Source organism: Balaenoptera physalus, assembly GCF_965194825.1.
Source record: "Balaenoptera physalus genome assembly, chromosome: 14".
Classification (NCBI taxonomy): domain Eukaryota; kingdom Metazoa; phylum Chordata; class Mammalia; order Artiodactyla; family Balaenopteridae; genus Balaenoptera; species Balaenoptera physalus.
The window spans coordinates 83,955,233-83,972,958 of NC_138893.1; the positions used below are offsets into that span (position 1 = coordinate 83,955,233).

At 34.1% G+C, this 17,726-nt stretch overlaps 1 protein-coding gene and 1 long non-coding RNA gene across 4 annotated transcripts in view; both read left to right on the forward strand.

Moving 5' to 3' along the window:
• Positions 1 to 17,726, forward strand: part of P4HA1 (prolyl 4-hydroxylase subunit alpha 1) — an 87,031-nt gene that overhangs the window by 41,722 nt on the left and 27,583 nt on the right. For 2 of the 3 annotated variants that reach the window (XM_082424518.1, XM_082424519.1), the window contains exons 6-9: positions 4,298 to 4,537; positions 6,902 to 7,098; positions 9,386 to 9,562; positions 12,659 to 12,729. In XM_082424518.1, coding sequence (XP_082280644.1) covers positions 4,298 to 4,537; positions 6,902 to 7,098; positions 9,386 to 9,562; positions 12,659 to 12,729 — 685 coding nt within the window. Of the gene's footprint in view, positions 1 to 4,297; positions 4,538 to 6,901; positions 7,099 to 9,385; positions 9,563 to 11,564; positions 11,636 to 12,658; positions 12,730 to 17,726 lie in introns of all 3 variants that reach the window. The other variant, XM_082424517.1, reaches the window with a different exon arrangement.
• The window catches only part of LOC309642731, a 414,473-nt gene that overhangs the window by 39,403 nt on the left and 357,344 nt on the right, over positions 1 to 17,726 (forward strand). The window lies entirely within an intron of this gene.

A 17,726-nucleotide genomic window follows, 5' to 3' on the forward strand; every position in this document is an offset into this window, starting at 1 on the left:
TGAGGACTTTTAAGATCTACTCTTCCAGCAACTTTTAAATATACAATACAGTATTATTAACCATAGTCACCATGCTATACATTACATCCCCAGGACTTATTTATCATATAACTGGGAGTTTGTACCTTTTGACCACCTTCACCATTTCTCTCATATTAGTTTTAGTTATGCAGAACTTTTTATATTCTTTCAAAGTCCAAACTATACTAATAAGGTCCACTGACAGAAGTCTTACTTTCATTTCTGTACTCCTCAACCTGTTCCTTTCTTCTTCCTATATGTAACTACCACTTTATTAGCTTTTTCATTTCCACTGTTTCTTTTTGAAAATATAAGCAAATGTATATATATTCCTATTTCCTCTCAACGTCAGCAGAGAAGGCAGCATGGTATAAATACTTCCTGTACTTTGGCATTTTAATTTATTGATATGTTCTAGATAGTACTTCATATCCTATATAGAAATCCTCCTCATTTCTTTTTACAGCTGCATGTTACTCCATTTTGTGGAGTTACCATAGTTTATTTAACTGGGCACCTATTGATGGACATCTGGTTTGTTTGCAGTCTTTTGCTTTTATAAAAATAATACTTCCATTAACCTTGTGCATATATTATTTTGTTTTTTTGCTAAGTGATCTTTGGGATATTTTTTCTAGAAGTGATGCCACTGAATCAAAGAGGAAATGCATAGGAAATTTGCTAATATTGTCCCAGTTTCCCCCCATAATGGTTCTGTCATTTTGTATTTCTAGCAGCAATATATGAGAGTGCCTATTTCCCCACAGCATCACCAAAAAAATTTCAAACTTTGAGATTTTTGCCAATCTGATGGCTCACTTTTCTTTAAATGTATACCAATTTCTTTGGTTATCTTTTTTTTTTTTTTTTTTTTGGTACCTCAGACTTTTCTTTTGGAATTGTTTTCTTCCTCCTTGAAACAAATCTTTAAGAAGCCCTTGCATGTACTTTGTTTGGCTTATTATTCTCTATGCTTCCTGAACCTGAAGTTTCATGTATTCTAATTCTAGAAAATTGTCCACCAATATTTCTTTAAATAATGCCTTTTCCACATTCTGTTGTCTTCTTCTGACACATGCTGTTGTCTTCTGTCTTCTTCTTTTTTTTTTTTTTTTTTAATCAATTACTTTATTTTTGGCTGCATTGGGTCTTCATTGCTGCGCGCAGGCTTTCTCTACGCGCGCAGGCTTCAGCAGTTGTGGTTCGCAGGCTCTAGAGTGCAGGGTCAATAGTTGTGGCACATGGGCCCAGTTGCTCCATGGCATGTGGGATCCTCCTGGACCAGGGCTCGAACCCGTGTCCCCCGCACTGGCAGGCGGACTCCGAACCACTGTGCCACCAGGGAAGCCCTGTCTTCTTATTTTTTCTTTCTTGTCTTTTAACTAGAACTTCATGTGTATTCCTCCTCTCTGCTGCATCCTGGGTAGTTTATCCCATGGTAATTTATTCAGTTCTCGCTTCTAGGTTTATTATTCTCTTTTTTGTTGTGTCTAACTTGCTGTTTAACCTGACCAAGATGTCTTTATTTCATTGATAATATTTTTAATTTCTGGAAGTTCTATTTCTTCCCCCCACTCAAATCTGCCTGGTCTTTTTTAGGGTATCTTACATGTTCATATTTTCTATTTTTTAAAAATTCTTTAAACATTTTAATCATAGTTTTTTTGTATTCTTAATCTGATAACACCAACATCTGAAGACCTTGGGGGATGTCTAATACTGGTTTTTAATAGTTTCTGCTAATTTTGCTCATAGTGGCTTGTTTCATCATGTGCTTTGTGATTTTGGATTGTATGCATTTCTTCAGATTGTGTGTTGGAATACTGCAAAACCTGAGGTGAGGGTGCATTTTGCAGAGTTTAAATGTTGCTTCTGCCAGTTGTCCTATTACATTACCAACCTACGACTACTTTAAGTTAAATTCTTGGCTTTAGTTTCCCAGACCATGGAGACAGCATATGTTTGAAATGAAAACCTCCCTGAAAGTGTGCCTGTGGAGTTCTAAGGGATTGTTTTTCCCCTACCTGCAGTGAAGACTGAGGAAAAATAAGTTCTTTTGTTGTTTCTCTTTGCCAGCTGACAGAGTTTTTTTTCTAGTTCATTCTTCCATTCAAGATGTAGTTCTTCAAGGGTCTGCTTTGTCACTTTGCGTGGGCCTGAGGCTTTATCTCCTGTCCCTTTCTTGGTGGTTAAAAATCAAGCTTCTAGTATTCTGATCTGGTGACTGCCTCCAGAGGAGACGCAGCTTCATCCTCTGCTTACCTCTCTAGGTTTCAAGTTCTTTTTTGGTTTTGGCCCCAAGAAATTTGCTTAATTCCTGCGAACTTGGCCATAGTACAAATGGATAATTGTTACATTTAATTCAGCATTTCTAGGTAGAGTCGACCCTTGAACAATGCTGGGGTTAGGGGTGCTGACCCCCTGAGCAGTTGAAAATCTGCGTGTCTTATTTTGACTCTCCCAAAACTTAACTACCAGTAGACTACTGCTGACCGGAAGCCTTACTGATAATTTAAACAGTTGATTAACACATATTTTGTATGTTACATGTATTATATACTGTATTTTTACAATTAAGTAAGCTAGAGAAAAGAAAATGTTATTAATAAAATCATAAGGAAGAGAAAATACATTTACAGTACATATGTGTATTTATTGAAAAAAATCCACATATAAGTGGACTTGTGCAGTTCAAACCCTTGTTCAGGGATCAACTGTGTTTTATATCAGAAGCAATTCCCTCTGGGCCACCCCAGAATATGTGGTCCAGATGTAATTTTCTCTCTGTTGCTTACTTAACATGGTATACACAAAAAACAACATAAAATACTCAGGCTTTTAAAGTCTCCTCTTAACTCACCTGATTTACTGTTTATAAAAATGCAGTGTTATATGGTTGCTATCATTCAGAGTATATTTTTTACATTTATTTCTTTCTATAGTTCTTTCTCTATTTTTCCTTATTCTTATGAAAGTAATGGTAATTGTACAATATTTGAAACAAACAATTAGTCGATAATAAAAAGACAAGTAACCAAATTTTTAAATGGGCAAAAGGATTTGAATAGACATTTTTCCAAAGATGATATACAAATGGCCAATAAGCATGTGAAAGATGCTCAACATCATTTAGGGAAATAAAATTTAAAAACCACAATGAAATACTACATCATACCCACAATGGCTATAATAAAGGTGGAGAATAACAAGTATTGGTGAGGATGTAGAGAAATTAGAACCCTCATACATTGCTGGTAGGATTGTAAAAAGGTGCAGCCACTTTAGAAAAAAGTTTGGCGGTTTCTGAAAATGTTAAGCATAGAGTTGCCATAAGACCCAGCAATTCCAGTGCTACATATACTCAAGAGTAATGAAAAAATGTGTCCACAGAAAAACTTGTACATGAATGTTCACAGTAGCATTATTAATAAAAGCCAAAAAAGTGGAAACAACTCAAATGTCCATCAACTGATAAGCAAAATGTAGTCTATCCCAATGGACTAGTATTTGGCAATAAAAAGAACCTTGAAAACATTATGCTGAGTGAAGGAGTCCAATCATGGAAGACCATATGTTGTGTGATTCCATTTATGTGAGATAGCCAGAATAGGCAAATCTACAGATACAGAAAGTAGATTAGTGGTGTCTAGGGATAGGGCAGGAAAGGGGAGATGATGGGTAGTGACTGCTTATGGTTACAGAGTTTCTTTTTGGGGTGATGAAAATGATCTAAAATTAGATTATGGTGATGGTTGTACAACTCTGTGAATATACTAAAAACTATTGGATTCTTTAACTGGGTGAACTTTATGGTATGTAAATTACATACCATTAGTGCTTTTGAAAAGGATTACTGTAGGGGAAGGGAAGAGGGGAAAGAATCAATTGAAAGGTTTGTCTCTCTTCCTGTCCATTTATCCCTTGCCCAGATTGTTGGTTAAGAGTTAGATATATCTCATATGGTGATTCCCGCTGTGTTGGAAAATTGCATGCTTCAACTTAATTGATGCTTCGTTTTGGTATGATGGCTGATAACTGAAGTCTCGGGTTCTATAGGTCCCACATTACCTATTAGCTGTGTGATCCTCGCCATGTTTCATTACCTTGTAGATTGTTCCTTTGTTTATAAGCTTAGGATAATTCCTGCTTTTCCTACCTCAGAAGGTTGTTGTGAGGTTCAAATGAGAGCGAGAGAGTACTTTGAAAGCTGTGTAGTCCTAAATAAATATATAATAGTATTAAGATTCCTAAAGTTCTCTGTATTTTGTTTCCATAGGAGTAAAACACAAATCGTTTCTAACAGTTGAGGACTGTTTTGAGTTGGGCAAAGTGGCCTACACAGAAGCAGATTATTACCATACAGAACTGTGGATGGAACAAGCACTAAGGCAGCTGGATGAAGGCGAGGTTTCTACCATTGATGAAGTCTCTGTTCTAGATTATTTGAGCTATGCGGTGTACCAGCAGGGAGACATGGATAAGGCACTTTTGCTCACAAAGAAGCTTCTTGAACTAGGTATGTTAATTTGGCCTAATTCAAGGTTAAAGATGTATTGGTGGATATATAGATATACTAATTATAATTATGTGTGACTGTATATATTTGTCATATAGCTTTGTTACTTTTTATTTGTCATAAGTCAGGAGCTCATCTGTCAGATGTACTTTATCTTTCTGTTTATCCTCTAAATAAATGGCAACTGGTCTTTCTCACCTAACAGTACTACAACAGTAGCTGTGTTTCTCTGCTCTGTACTCTTCAGGAATTTCAAAATTGAATCTAACCTAGCTAACTCAGTCAAAAATATTTGTTTACCCTGTTGCCATATTAAATATAGACTGGTGTCCTTTGAAGGAAGTTTTTGGTTTATTGCATTTCATATTCAGAAATAGTGATTTGAAATGTCAACCTTAAATAAAAAGGTAAAATGAGGCACACTCAAAATTGTCAAAAAGATGAGTTCAGTCAGTAATAGCAGAGGAATTGCATTCAGGACCTGCAAAATGTAGGAAGCTACAGGTGAGACCATTGAGGGATTGGGGTAGGCTATGTTTATGGGCAGGGAATGTAAAGAGGGGAGAGTTCAGTTAGAGTCTGTTCAAATCAAAAACAAATGGGGACTAGCGTTGAACATTCCCTAAGCAGACAAAAGCAGTCCAGTCATACAAACAAAGCTCAATTCAGCTTACTTTTAAGACTAACTCAACCTGGGTGATTTCTTGTTCATGCCCCTGGAAACCATAAGCAACATTTCCTAAGATTGATATGAGGCAACCCCTGACCAATTCCCTATAATTTAAGAAAATTCCAATATTATCAGTTTTCTGAAAATCAGGCATTTATGGGAAATCAGTCTCTCAGTCCTTAAGTTTTGTGGTCCTGAGGGCACATGCATGAGATTTTCCATTTTATATCCTCTGGTTGAAATTCTTTCATAGAAGTAAATAGACTGGAAATATATTTGATTGTCATATTCAAATGTTAGGAAAATATGATATCTTATGAAGATTTTACCACTAGTATTTTGAACAGAGATGTAGTGTTTCTGTAAGTATGAGCCAGGGGCCACATGCATCAGAATTACTTGGATACTTACTAGAAATGAAAATTCCTTGATCTCCATGCCAGACCTACTAACTCAGAATCTGTGGTGGAGTTGTATGCTAAAAAAATTCATGTGGTCTTTGGTGTATAATGAAGCTCTAAAACTTAAAAAAAATTCTTTTTATGAATAGGTAAATATGTGTATGTTAGGAGAGTCGAACAGTTCAAAAACATTGGTCATCTGAAAATAAGCTTTTGATAATTAGGTTATTTCTTAGTTGAGTGAATTAATAAATTGAGATATTTATTCAATTACCCTTTTTTTCCCAGTATTTTTTAGTGATATTTTTCCTCCTGACTTAAAAAATACTTCATTCATTGTAGAAAAAATTTTAAAGTAGAAACAGATACAGAAGAGTCATCACTCAGAGCCAATCACTCGGAGATACCCACCAATTTTTTTTGTTTCCTCATAGTATACCCCCTCCCCCCTTTTCCCTTTCTTTTACAAAAGTAGACTCATATTGTGTGTATCACAACATATATTATGAGCAGTTTCTCAAAGACAAGAAGTATTTTACAAATCTAAGGCTAGATTTTTTAAACACTTCAATTAATGTCACAAATGAAGTTTCTGTGTTCTGTTCTGTCTTTTTCATTTGTGTGTGCGTGGCGGTTTGGATTTTTTTCTCCTGGATAGGTGGAGTAGTCCTCCTTTCCCCTACTAAAAGATAGCTAACAATTATGACTAGCAATTCCAAGGCAGTTAGTGGATTCTGGCTTATTTGAAAATTATATTTTTAGTTTCTCTTTTCCGTCTCACTTAGAATTTTGGGATGGAAGTCCACTCAGCCCTCAGAAGTAGACTGTGTTCTGTGTTTATAGTGTGTCTGTGGTAAAGGTTGCTTTTGAAATGTATACCTTGTCCTCCCCATGGTCATTACATTCAATCTCAGAAAAATCTTTTCCATTGCCTCAAATAAGTGTAATAAGTAATACTTGAAAATTCATTTGACATCAAAGCTGATTAGTAACTTCTCACATGGAACATTCTCAAAGTAGAAGCGGTAATTGCTACTTTGAAATAAACGGCTGATTTCCATCTCCAGAACTCTTTTTGTATAGGGTGACTATATGTCTTGATGTGCTTGGGGCAGTACAGGTTTACACCTATTGTTTTGGTATAATAATTTTCATTAGTGCCTCCTTTCACTCTCAAAAGCATCCTGGTTTGGAAGGTAAATTTATATATTCCTCCACTTGTATATTGTTGTATTCTGATGCTTGAACAACTGTAAGCTTACTCATGGACATGCTTTCTTTCTTTTCTAATAGATCCTGAACATCAGAGAGCTAATGGTAACTTAAAATATTTTGAGTATATAATGGCTAAAGAAAAAGATGCCAATAAGTCTGCTTCAGATGATCAATCTGATCAGAAAACCACACCGAAGAAAAAAGGGGTTGCTGCGGATTACCTGCCAGAGAGACAGAAGTACGAAATGCTGTGCCGTGGGGAGGGTATCAAAATGGTAAAGTGGAAAAGCCAATTGTGTGTGTGTGGAAGTGCATGTGTGTGCGTGTTTGTACATAGTTCTAGAGAGATTTCAGAATTCTTTTATTTTTAAACTTTTGTGATAAAAATCAGAATTATTGATAAAGTATTACAGTATGCCACATCACTTTATTGAGGAGTCACACTTAATATGCTCCAACTCTTAGTAAAATAGCTTTAAAACAAAACTTGTGAATCATATACCATTATAATGCATTTTTGGTAATTATTACCCTTTTCATAGATTAAAACAGGGTTTTTAAGGTGAAGAATCAGATAATTTAAGGGAAGTGATAAAGTTTTTTCTTATATCTTAATGCAAAAAAGATTTCAGCAATCTTAAATAGAAATAATATACCATTCTAACCCACCCTGTGAAACAATGGATTTATCTATACAGTGATCTCTTTTGGTTCTGCTCCTAGTCAACCTAGACAAGATTGCCTAGTGAAATGTTTTCATCTATTTAAGAAATATTAAAAATGCACAAAGACTTTAAACAGATTTTGGCTTTAACATTTATTCTTTAAAATACTAAAATGTGTCTATAAATATCGCTTTGTTTATTGTATATCTATATTTATGCATTTGTACTCAGATTACCAGTGCTTCAGGATACTTAATAGGTAATAGGCCAAAAATAATAAAGTTCAAGCGTGGGGAACATAGTTTTTGTTCAGCCTTAGGACTTTTCAGATCCTTTTATGATAATGTGCATTATGAATAGGATATACTTTGTTTCTCAACATTAATTGATCATGGAATCCTTATTTAAGGAATAGCATGTGGTACTAGTGTTCAGTTGAAAGCAGGCATGCGTAGAAGGAGTTAGTGAATTTTTGAAGTGAGTACTTTTAAGTGAAAACATTTGAATAGTGTGTATCTTTTTCTCTACTACTGTTAAACTGAAGCTGGGTTTTATGTTTTTATGTTGATGACTTCCTGGTATTTGATGACTCACTGTTGACAGCCTAACCTCTAACAGCAAATAAGTAGATCATATTTATGTTGACATTTTTGATAAGTTTGTGGATTCCCAGAAGAACATGTTTACTTTCGCTTTGGGAGCTAATAAGTAAATACAAATTAGACTCATGAAACATTTTTTAAAAATTTCACATCTAAATATTTTAGTGTGTATCTTTTAAAGATAAGGACTCTTAAAAAATAACCACAATACCATTATCATGGTATTTCCAGTATCACAGTATTCATAGTAGTTCCATAGTATCATCAAATATCTAGTCAGTGTTCAGATTTCCAATAGTAAGCAGATATTTTTTATTGCCCTTAGAATCTCTTAAAGAAGAGAGCAAAATAGAACTACAGATATAAAAACAGAAGTCTGTTAATTTGCCAGTTTGTTGATGTAACACACACATGTCAACTCTGCCCCAGATCAAAAGAGCATCCTTTTTCTCAGAATAGTTAAATTCATCTCATCATCATATAAAAAACTTATTTGATATAAAACCTTGGATTTGATTCTAGGTAAATAAAGTACAAGAATAAACATGAATCATTATTTGTTTTTGTATAGTTGATAATTAAAACCAAAACTAATATTATTCCTACCTCATAATATGAAATACTTGTTTAATCAAGAGAAGAATCAGCAATGGAATAACTTACTTAGTTAATATAATACATAGATGATTGAAAGGAACATTTATTTGTTTTGTTGACCACTCTGTCTTTAATACCTGCTAGTAAAAGCACCTGGCTTCTTTGTTTAATAACTTATTTTCTCTTTTTCAGAGCTACCCATTTTCTTCTTTACTTTAAAAAAAAAAATCCCTTAAATTTTTTTAAAATTGGGAGGTATTTGGGAAAACCTGGTTAGGTTTTGTTTTCTTTTCTTTTTTTTTTCTTTTAGAAACTTTCTGAGTGCTTCCCAGTTACTTTGTGAAGTTTGGAGCAGTGCTGGTCATTCATTTCATATTTCTATAAATATTTTATTATTTCTTTCATATTTACAATGCCTGAACTTTATTTTGATGAGAGAAGGGGTTAAAGAGAAACCTCACCTTTTAAAAATTTAAGGCCTATCATCTCTTCCAGAAAATAATCATTAATAAAACTTTTAAAATCCTGAAGGTCCCATTTGATGCAGAATATTTGCAGGGTACTGTTTCTTTTGTGTGTTCTTCCTCAGATACTCTGTGTATACAGTAGCATGATTATTGTTTCTTATCTTCATAGGAACAAGCATTAAAAATACTATTACTCTAATATATTTATAATTTTTTTAACTTTATGTTTAGACTCCTCGGAGACAGAAAAAACTCTTTTGCCGCTACCATGATGGAAACCGGAATCCTAAATTTATTCTGGCTCCAGCCAAACAGGAGGATGAGTGGGACAAGCCTCGTATTATTCGCTTCCATGATATTATTTCTGATGCAGAAATTGAAATTGTTAAAGATCTAGCAAAACCAAGGGTAAATAATTTTTTTCTTTTTTTCTCTCCTCAATTTACTCTACCGGTGTTTCAGTTTTTTCCTTTGCAAGATTATAAAAATGATAATTGACGTGGCAATAAGCCCATAGATAGTTTTAGATATTGTTGTTGCAAACTAATGGAATTAACTAAGCTCTGTACCAGTTGTTCTCTGTTATCAACACAAATAACATACCTTGCAACTGGGTTTTAAGCCCTTATTTATGAAAATCATAGATGAGATTTTTATTCACACTTGACAAATTTGTGTTTCAGCATCTTCCTGAAAAAGTTTTCTATGTACTTTGGGGTCCTTTAATCTCAGAGACTAATCAAAGACCAACTTTTTATATCTTCTATAGTTTTATCTGAAATAATACTTGAAGTATTTTTATTCCTGTTTAGGTACATTATTACTAGAAGGATATAACTAGGTACAAACATCTTGCTAATCTGAAATAATGACATCATAGTTTTCTGACTTCAACCCACGTCATTTATCGTAATAAGAAAAACAATTTATTGTAAACACAATCCTATAAACTTAGTGTTTAGCATAGAAATTCTTCTTTTGCGAGAGTGTGAGAAAGATTGCCCTTTATGCTCTTGCCTTTTTTCCCATCAGCTTGTTCTTAAAATCTGTTTGGTCTTATTGATAGTAAAATACAAACCGCCATCATTTTCATAAAGAGATTGTTAAATAAACACTAGGAATATTTTTGCTCGATTATTACACAGGAATTGGCAAATTTTTCTGTAAAGGTCCAGGTAGTGAATATTTTTTTAGGTTTTGCAGGCTGTATAGCCTGTTATATAACTACTCACCTCTGCTGTTGCAGTGCAAAAGCAGCCATAGAAAATACATAAATGAATGTGGCTATATTCCAATGAAAGTTTATTTTTAAAAGCAGGTGGCTGGATGAATTTGGCCCATGGACCACAGTTTGCTGTTCCGTGTTATATCATAAAAGTTGAGTTGTCTGGATATCTGTACTGTAGAATAAACTTGAAGTCAGAATTTTTGTTGTTGTTGTTGTTAAGTTTTACTACTTTTCCAAATGGGTACTTTTTGTTTTTTACTAAAGATTACATTTTAAATGGAAAAGGCCAGTCTAATATGTATGGATGTTGTCCAAGGGAGTTCTTATAAATCTCTTAAGCAGAATGCCACTTATAATCACGTCATATTCTGTCATTCTCTTTTGGATTGTACTTCACTATTTGTGGTCAGTAAACCAAAATTACCTTGGTAGAATATTTATTAGGAATTCATTTCAGCTTGGAGATCAAGTCTTATATTTCTGGGTTTGGAGGCCTCAATCTTCAAAGTGGATGCCTCAGTTGGATTATTTGATCAAGAAATTCAATGGCAATAAAAATTTTATACTCTTTTGTTAACATCTGAATCATCCTTCATTTTTAGAAAAAAGTTTAAAATCATTATCTTGGCTGTCTTCTCTTTCTGTTTTTTAACATTTATGAGTTCTTTTCATCTGTCTTTGTGCTCATCCAAGATTATTTCACTGTTTATTTACATCTTGAAGGAAGAAAAGATGACCTTGAAACAAATTTTGAACATTATCTTTGCAAACATTTCCATCACCGAGAAAATTAAAACAAAAAGTTTGGAATGGATTATTAACTGCAAATAGCCATTCTTATAACTATAAATTAGACTTCAAATTTTAGAAATTTCTTTTCCTCACTTCACGTCCTCTAACAGTTGAAAGAAATTTAATTTCCAGTCTCTTTTGTTTGTGTACCCTCCATTCATGCGAAACAAAAACAAAAAATTTTAAAGAACTTTTAAAAATATAAAAAATTTAAAAATCAACAGGCTTTCAAGGCTAAACACAGGTGACTGGAAGTCTATGGAATTATTTTCTCTTTTTAGCCTCCTTTGTAAAAAAAAAAAATCCCAGAATTCTGACTGATTGGATAAATGTGATTCATTTTTTTTTTTTTGTTTTATAATGCAACTATTTTGATGGTTGGCTTCACAGCTGAGGCGAGCCACCATTTCAAACCCAATAACAGGAGACTTGGAGACGGTACATTACAGAATTAGCAAAAGGTAAGAGATGTGTATGCTGCATATTCTGCCCTCTAATGAGTGTTTTGTACATCCTACAGGAATTATTCATTTAAGGGAAGTAGGTCATTTTCAGTCTCCAGTCAAGTCACCACCTATTTTTATGCATGGATAAACTGCTTTGTGTTTCACAGGTCTTTCCCTTTAACTAGAAGTTCTGTTTTTAATATTTAATTGGTCTGTTATTTTTAGGGAGTTAATATGCTTTGCATCGCTCTTCAGGTTAGGAATCAAATATCCGGGAAATGGCTTTTATACTTGTTTTCTTTTTCTTGCCAAAGATGGGGGGAAAGAAAGCAGCAGCCTGGATTAATCTGGGAGTAGTCTTTGTTTATGTAGTTCTCTCATATTCATAAATGCTGTGGTGAATTCACATCATTCTTCATGATGATTGTATTGGCATTTGTTCATGCATCTTATAAAATAACATTGTCATTTTGGAGTAATCTATTTCTCCTGTTGGAGTTTTTATTTTAAAAAACTTGCTGACTTAAAAGCTGGCAATGGAAAGAACAGAGTTATGCTTCAGATCTCAGTCTTCCAAATGCTATTGCTTCTGAGTTTAGTTGCCTTTTACTTCACCAGAGAGATTTAACAACAGTTATAGCTTGGTGAGAGTTTTAAAAAATGAATTTAAAGAGACTAAAGAGACCACTAGTTATTCTTTTGTCAAATAATTTAAAGAACATTAAACTTCTAGATCTGAGAAAGCACCTGTGAAACCCAGTGCTATAAAAAATTTACATAGAGCTTCAAATGATTTTTAAAAAAAAAAGTGAAAGGACAATCTACAACAAAAATCTGTCAACCCATTTTCTCTTGATTTGGAAGTGGCTTTTCTTATTGCCACCTTTCTAAATGTTTTTGCTGATTCGAAACCATTACCTACCATCCAGACCAATCTGAACCCTTCCAATCACCTGTGGCTTGGCAAAACAAAACAAAACAAAAGCCCCAAATTGCCTGCTACGTGAGTAAGTCCTTGTCCTTTCTCTTTTTTTGTAGCTGAGCCGAGCTACAGTACATGACCCTGAGACTGGAAAATTGACCACAGCACAGTACAGAGTATCTAAGAGGTAAGGGAGTAATGGGAAGAATTTTAGTCATATTTGGACTGTTTTCTTTCTTGAGAATCTAATTTTCATAAAACCCATCATATGATTTCTAAGACCTAGGCTATTAGGCATAGGTATTGGATGACACCCGTGCCTGACTTTTCATGATGGATGTGGTTATGGGGCAGTTAATAGGAATTACTAGATTTTAAAATGCCTGCTGAGATATCCCAAACCCTACCTGATAAGTGAAGTTGTGTTCTAATATTAAAGTAAGGGAAGTTCCCAAAGAGTCTTCATTGAACAAGGCCTAATTTGGTCTTTGTAGTAAAGCAGGGGTTGAAAAATCTCTGGGTTACTCAGTAGCTGTAGGTAGTGAGAAAATGAATGCCTTGAAGGATTACCTAACAAATCCTCTGCAAGTCAGTTGGTTTCAAATTCTTTGCTTTTAACAATATTTAAGAGAATCTCCTTAAGTTATTGGCTGATAGATCACTGAAATAATTTTTAGTAAAAGGTCACTATATAACTTATAAGTGTATATAACATATAGGAGCTCACAAAATAAGTGACATTATTTCAACAGAACTCCTTTTCCATCTACTTATTTACATAAAGGTTTCTCAGCTCTCATAAAAATGAAAATAGAAGTATCATTGAGCTGAATTCCGTCTCATTGTAGCAATATTTATTCACAGATATAATACCTAATTGAAAATAACAAAATGAGCTTTATCCATCTCATTAGGAATATTTTAATATATTTTCACTTTTTATATTTAATGATGATTGTTTAATCATGTTCTTTAGATTAATGTATACTAATTATAATTGTAATAAACCATTCTAGGAGACACTTTTTTTTTTTTTTTTAACACTTAGGCCTTTATGTTATAGGAAATTTATATTTTTATCAGTTTACATAAATATTTTTCTTGTAGAGAAGTATAATGTGATGAATAAAAAGACTTTTGGTCATAGAAATATATCACTCTAGGACAGGCCTTCTCAACCTCAACACTATTGACATTTTGGATCAGATGATTGTTGTTTGTTGACTGACCTGAGCCTCATAGGATGTTTAGCAGCATCTCTAGTGCCCACTGGATGCCAGAAGCACCCATCATCCCAGTTGTGACAATCAAAAATGTCTTCAGACATTGCCAAATGTCCCCTGGTAGGCAAAATTCCCACCACCATGCCTGGGAACTCCACCTCTCTACCCCTGTTGAGAACCACTGTTTTAAGATAAGAATGGAATGAAAATGCAAGTTCAAGGAAAAAAAGAAAAGAATAATGTAAAATTTCCAAGTTTTTAAAAAATGCTTCATTAATGTATTCTTTATAAAGTGGATGATGGTGGGCATAAAATCATTATGGTATTTAGAGTCCACTGGATACATAAAACAAGTAATCATTTTTCAGAAATTACCACTGTTTTCAGAATGACAGAATTAAATCCTCTGAAACTCTTACGATGAAAAATTTCATTTGTCAACTAAAAATTGTGCAAAGGAGTACGTAGATTTTTAACAACTATCTTAGGCACTCAAACAAAAAAAGTTAACATTGTTGCTATAAGTCATAGCAAAAGTACTATAAAGGCTAGACAGAATGCATTGATTTCATTTCCTTAATTACTCTTTTTAGGCAAAGCTTTATGTCCTTCACATATTAACCTTCAGCATCCCCACACACATACTCTGATCTCCCAACTGTTTGCCCTATACCACTACCTGTCCCCTTGCCCCTAATCACATTCCTATAATGTGATTTTGATTTTAGTAACACTAATACAAGGTAAGGATTTGCAGTAACTAATTTGGATAGACATATTGAGCCATGGTTTATAATGCTTCTGTGCATAGTAAGTAACCCTCGTTTTGAGTAAGCTAATTTTCCATTTACAGAACCTTATTCATGTCTAAAAAAAATGAAGCCGTTATCTATTTTTAAAAAAATAACTAAATCCATTATATATTTTATCAGATTACATGGTGTTAGGCATTTTTACTGTCATAAAGCTAGTAAGTATCTAAATTCTCCAGATTTTGCTGTTTTTAGGAATCGTTTTAAAACAAAATTTTATGAACTTAGTGTTCTAGAAGTCATTTTTGGAAATTTTCTATATATACAGTAGACCTTTTGACAAAATATTCAGCCCACAGAGTCATTGGGCTTTTACCAACAATTCAAAATAAATTACTCTCAGAAAGGTGGTCTACAAACATTTTTTCTCTGTTAGGAACTAAATACCTCTAAATATTTTGAACTTATTTTTTAAATATTATAATTTTATAGCTCTGAGAAGCAATTTTATTGGATTTTTGAGAAAGGCCCAACGATACTTCATATTATTTATAATAGCAGAAGATATTTAGCCAGTAGCATTAGAAGCATTAGAAGACTGGGTAACACTACAATAAATTCACCCAGGCTTGGCAAAGTATGCAGTGTGGGTGTGTGTTTGTGTTCAAAACAACATAGTAAAGTAGTAAAAAAAAAAAAGAGTTCCACAGCACAGTGATTTTCATCTTTACTCTTAAGGAAAATTGTTCATCAGCCCTTTTAAAAATAAAATATTTATGTTGAGAGAGAGCTCTTAACTGTTAAGGAAGGAATTTGCTCCATAAAATATCTAATACATTTCATATTTTAACAAATTAAAAGTTTCTACTATTTTGGAAATTTAATAGCTATGTCAAGACATTTTCTACCCATCACTGTAAATCTGAATTTGAAGATTTTACAAGTGTAATAAATGAGTGTTTTCTGTTTCCTTCGTATTTTATGCCTCTGAAGAAGGCATCTCAAATGCAAAATAGCAGAAAGAGTTTATGTGTACTGATGTCAGTTAATGTGATCCCTTTTACTCTGGGAACATCTGTATTTTGAAAGGCTCAGAAGGGAATTTCAAATATCTGTATTTTGAGAAATTTCTTAAGTGATTGCATCATCATCTGTGGAAGTAAAAATATGTTCCAGTGTTCTAGCAAATAGAATTTTCTTTGGGCAAAGTATGTGTGGAAATCCATTACTGTTTAAAAACATAAAGTTTTAATTTACTTTATTGACTATCTGTGAACTTTTGGCAAATCATTTTCTGTCTTTTCCAATATTAAAAAAAAGAAATTTACTACAACTTGTTAATGGAGAAGCTAATAATTTTGGCTAAATCAGAGAAACGGAATTTTAGTTTTTGAGAGGTAAACGTTCAGTTGTATGCTCTGAGAAGACAGTTTAGTTATTTGAGCTCATAAGTCCAGTTAAAGCAATATAAATAATGAGATATGCAAATAAACAGTCTATTTAGTATGATAGAAAAAGCTTCTTTGATTCTGGTGGAATCAGAATCACTTCTTGGAAGTGATTTCATTTTTTTTACTTTCAAGTACAGATTCCTACACTATGATATTTTATTATGCTTAAGATTTAATTTTCCCCATGTTAATAAGGAGCAAATACAGTGTAAAAATATATTAATATTTTTACAATATAGAGGGCAATGCAAATAGCTTTGTTTTTTTAAATTTTATTTTATTTTTTATACAGCAGGTTCTTATTAGTTATCTATTTTATACATATTAGTGTATAGATGTCAATCCCAATCTCCCAATTCATCCCACTGCCACCCCCCCACCCCGCAAATAGCTTTGAATGATATCAGATTTTTTTTTTAAGTGGCATAATTTTTTTTAATGAATAATTTTTTTAAATAAATTTATTTATTTATTTTTGGCTGTGTAGGGTCTTTGTTGCTGCACACAGGCTTTTCTCTAGTTGTGGCGAGCAGGGTCTACTTTTTGTTGCGGTGCACAGGCTTCTCATTGCAGTGGCTTCTCTTGTTGTGGAGCACAGGCTCTAGGCGTGCGGGCTTCAGTAATTGTGACACGTGGGCTCAGTAGTTGTGGCTTGTGGGCTCTAGAGCGCAGGCTCACTAGTTGTGGTGCATGGGCTTAGTTGCTCAGCGGCATATGGGATCTTCCCAGACCAGGGCTGAAACCCGTGTCCCCTGCATTGGCAGGTGGATTCTTAACCACTGCGCCACCAGGGAAGTCCAAATTGGCATAACTCTTTTTTTTTTTTTTTTAATTTTTATTTTTTATTTATTTTTTATTTTTTTAATGCTATTCTTGTCTGCTTACATTCTTTTTTTAATGTATGTATGTATGTATGGCTGTGTTGGGTCTTCGTTTCTGTGCGAGGGCTTTCTCTAGTTGTGGCAAGCGGGGGCCACTCTTCATCGAGGTGCGGGGGCCACTCTTCATCGCGGTGCACGGGCCTCTCACTATCGCGGCCTCTCGTTGCCGAGCACAGGCTCCAGACGCGCAGGCTCAGCAACCGTGGCTCACGGGCCAAGCTGCTCCGCGGCATGTGGGATCCTCCCAGACCAGGGCTCGAACCCGCATCCCCTGCATTGGCAGGCAGACTGTCAACCACTGCACCACCAGGGAAGCCCTGGCCTAACTCTTAACAACAGCATTGCCTTCTATTGGGTAGAACAGGGGTTCTCAGATTGAGATAACTGAAATGGATAGATCTATAGTGTTGTATAATGGTCCCACTAAGAAACAAAGGGACTGGATAAATTCCCAGTTTGGATGATTAGCCTTTCTTTGTTAACTATTAAGCACTTAGAGAAGAATTATTGAAAGTTTTGCCCTCTGTAATTGGCACTTTGGGCCCTGCATTATCTTTTGCCTTTGCAAAAAATCACATAGTGGCAGTCAAGTTATATTAATCATATTTCCTTTGGAGGTTTTATAACAGTCTTCAAAACCTCCAAAATGGTGTTGTCTATTTACTTGAGCATGCCTTCCTTAGTATTAGAAATACAGTCATGCAGTGTGAGAATGTTTCTCCTTACTTAAATAAAGCATTCCAGTGATATGTTTAAAAAGCATATATTAAAAGAATAATAAAGATTTTTCAACAGTAGAAATTCATTAGAAATGAAAAAAAAATATTGCAGTGTTACTCTGCATGTACAACTTAGCTCTCACTTTCCTGTCATTAAG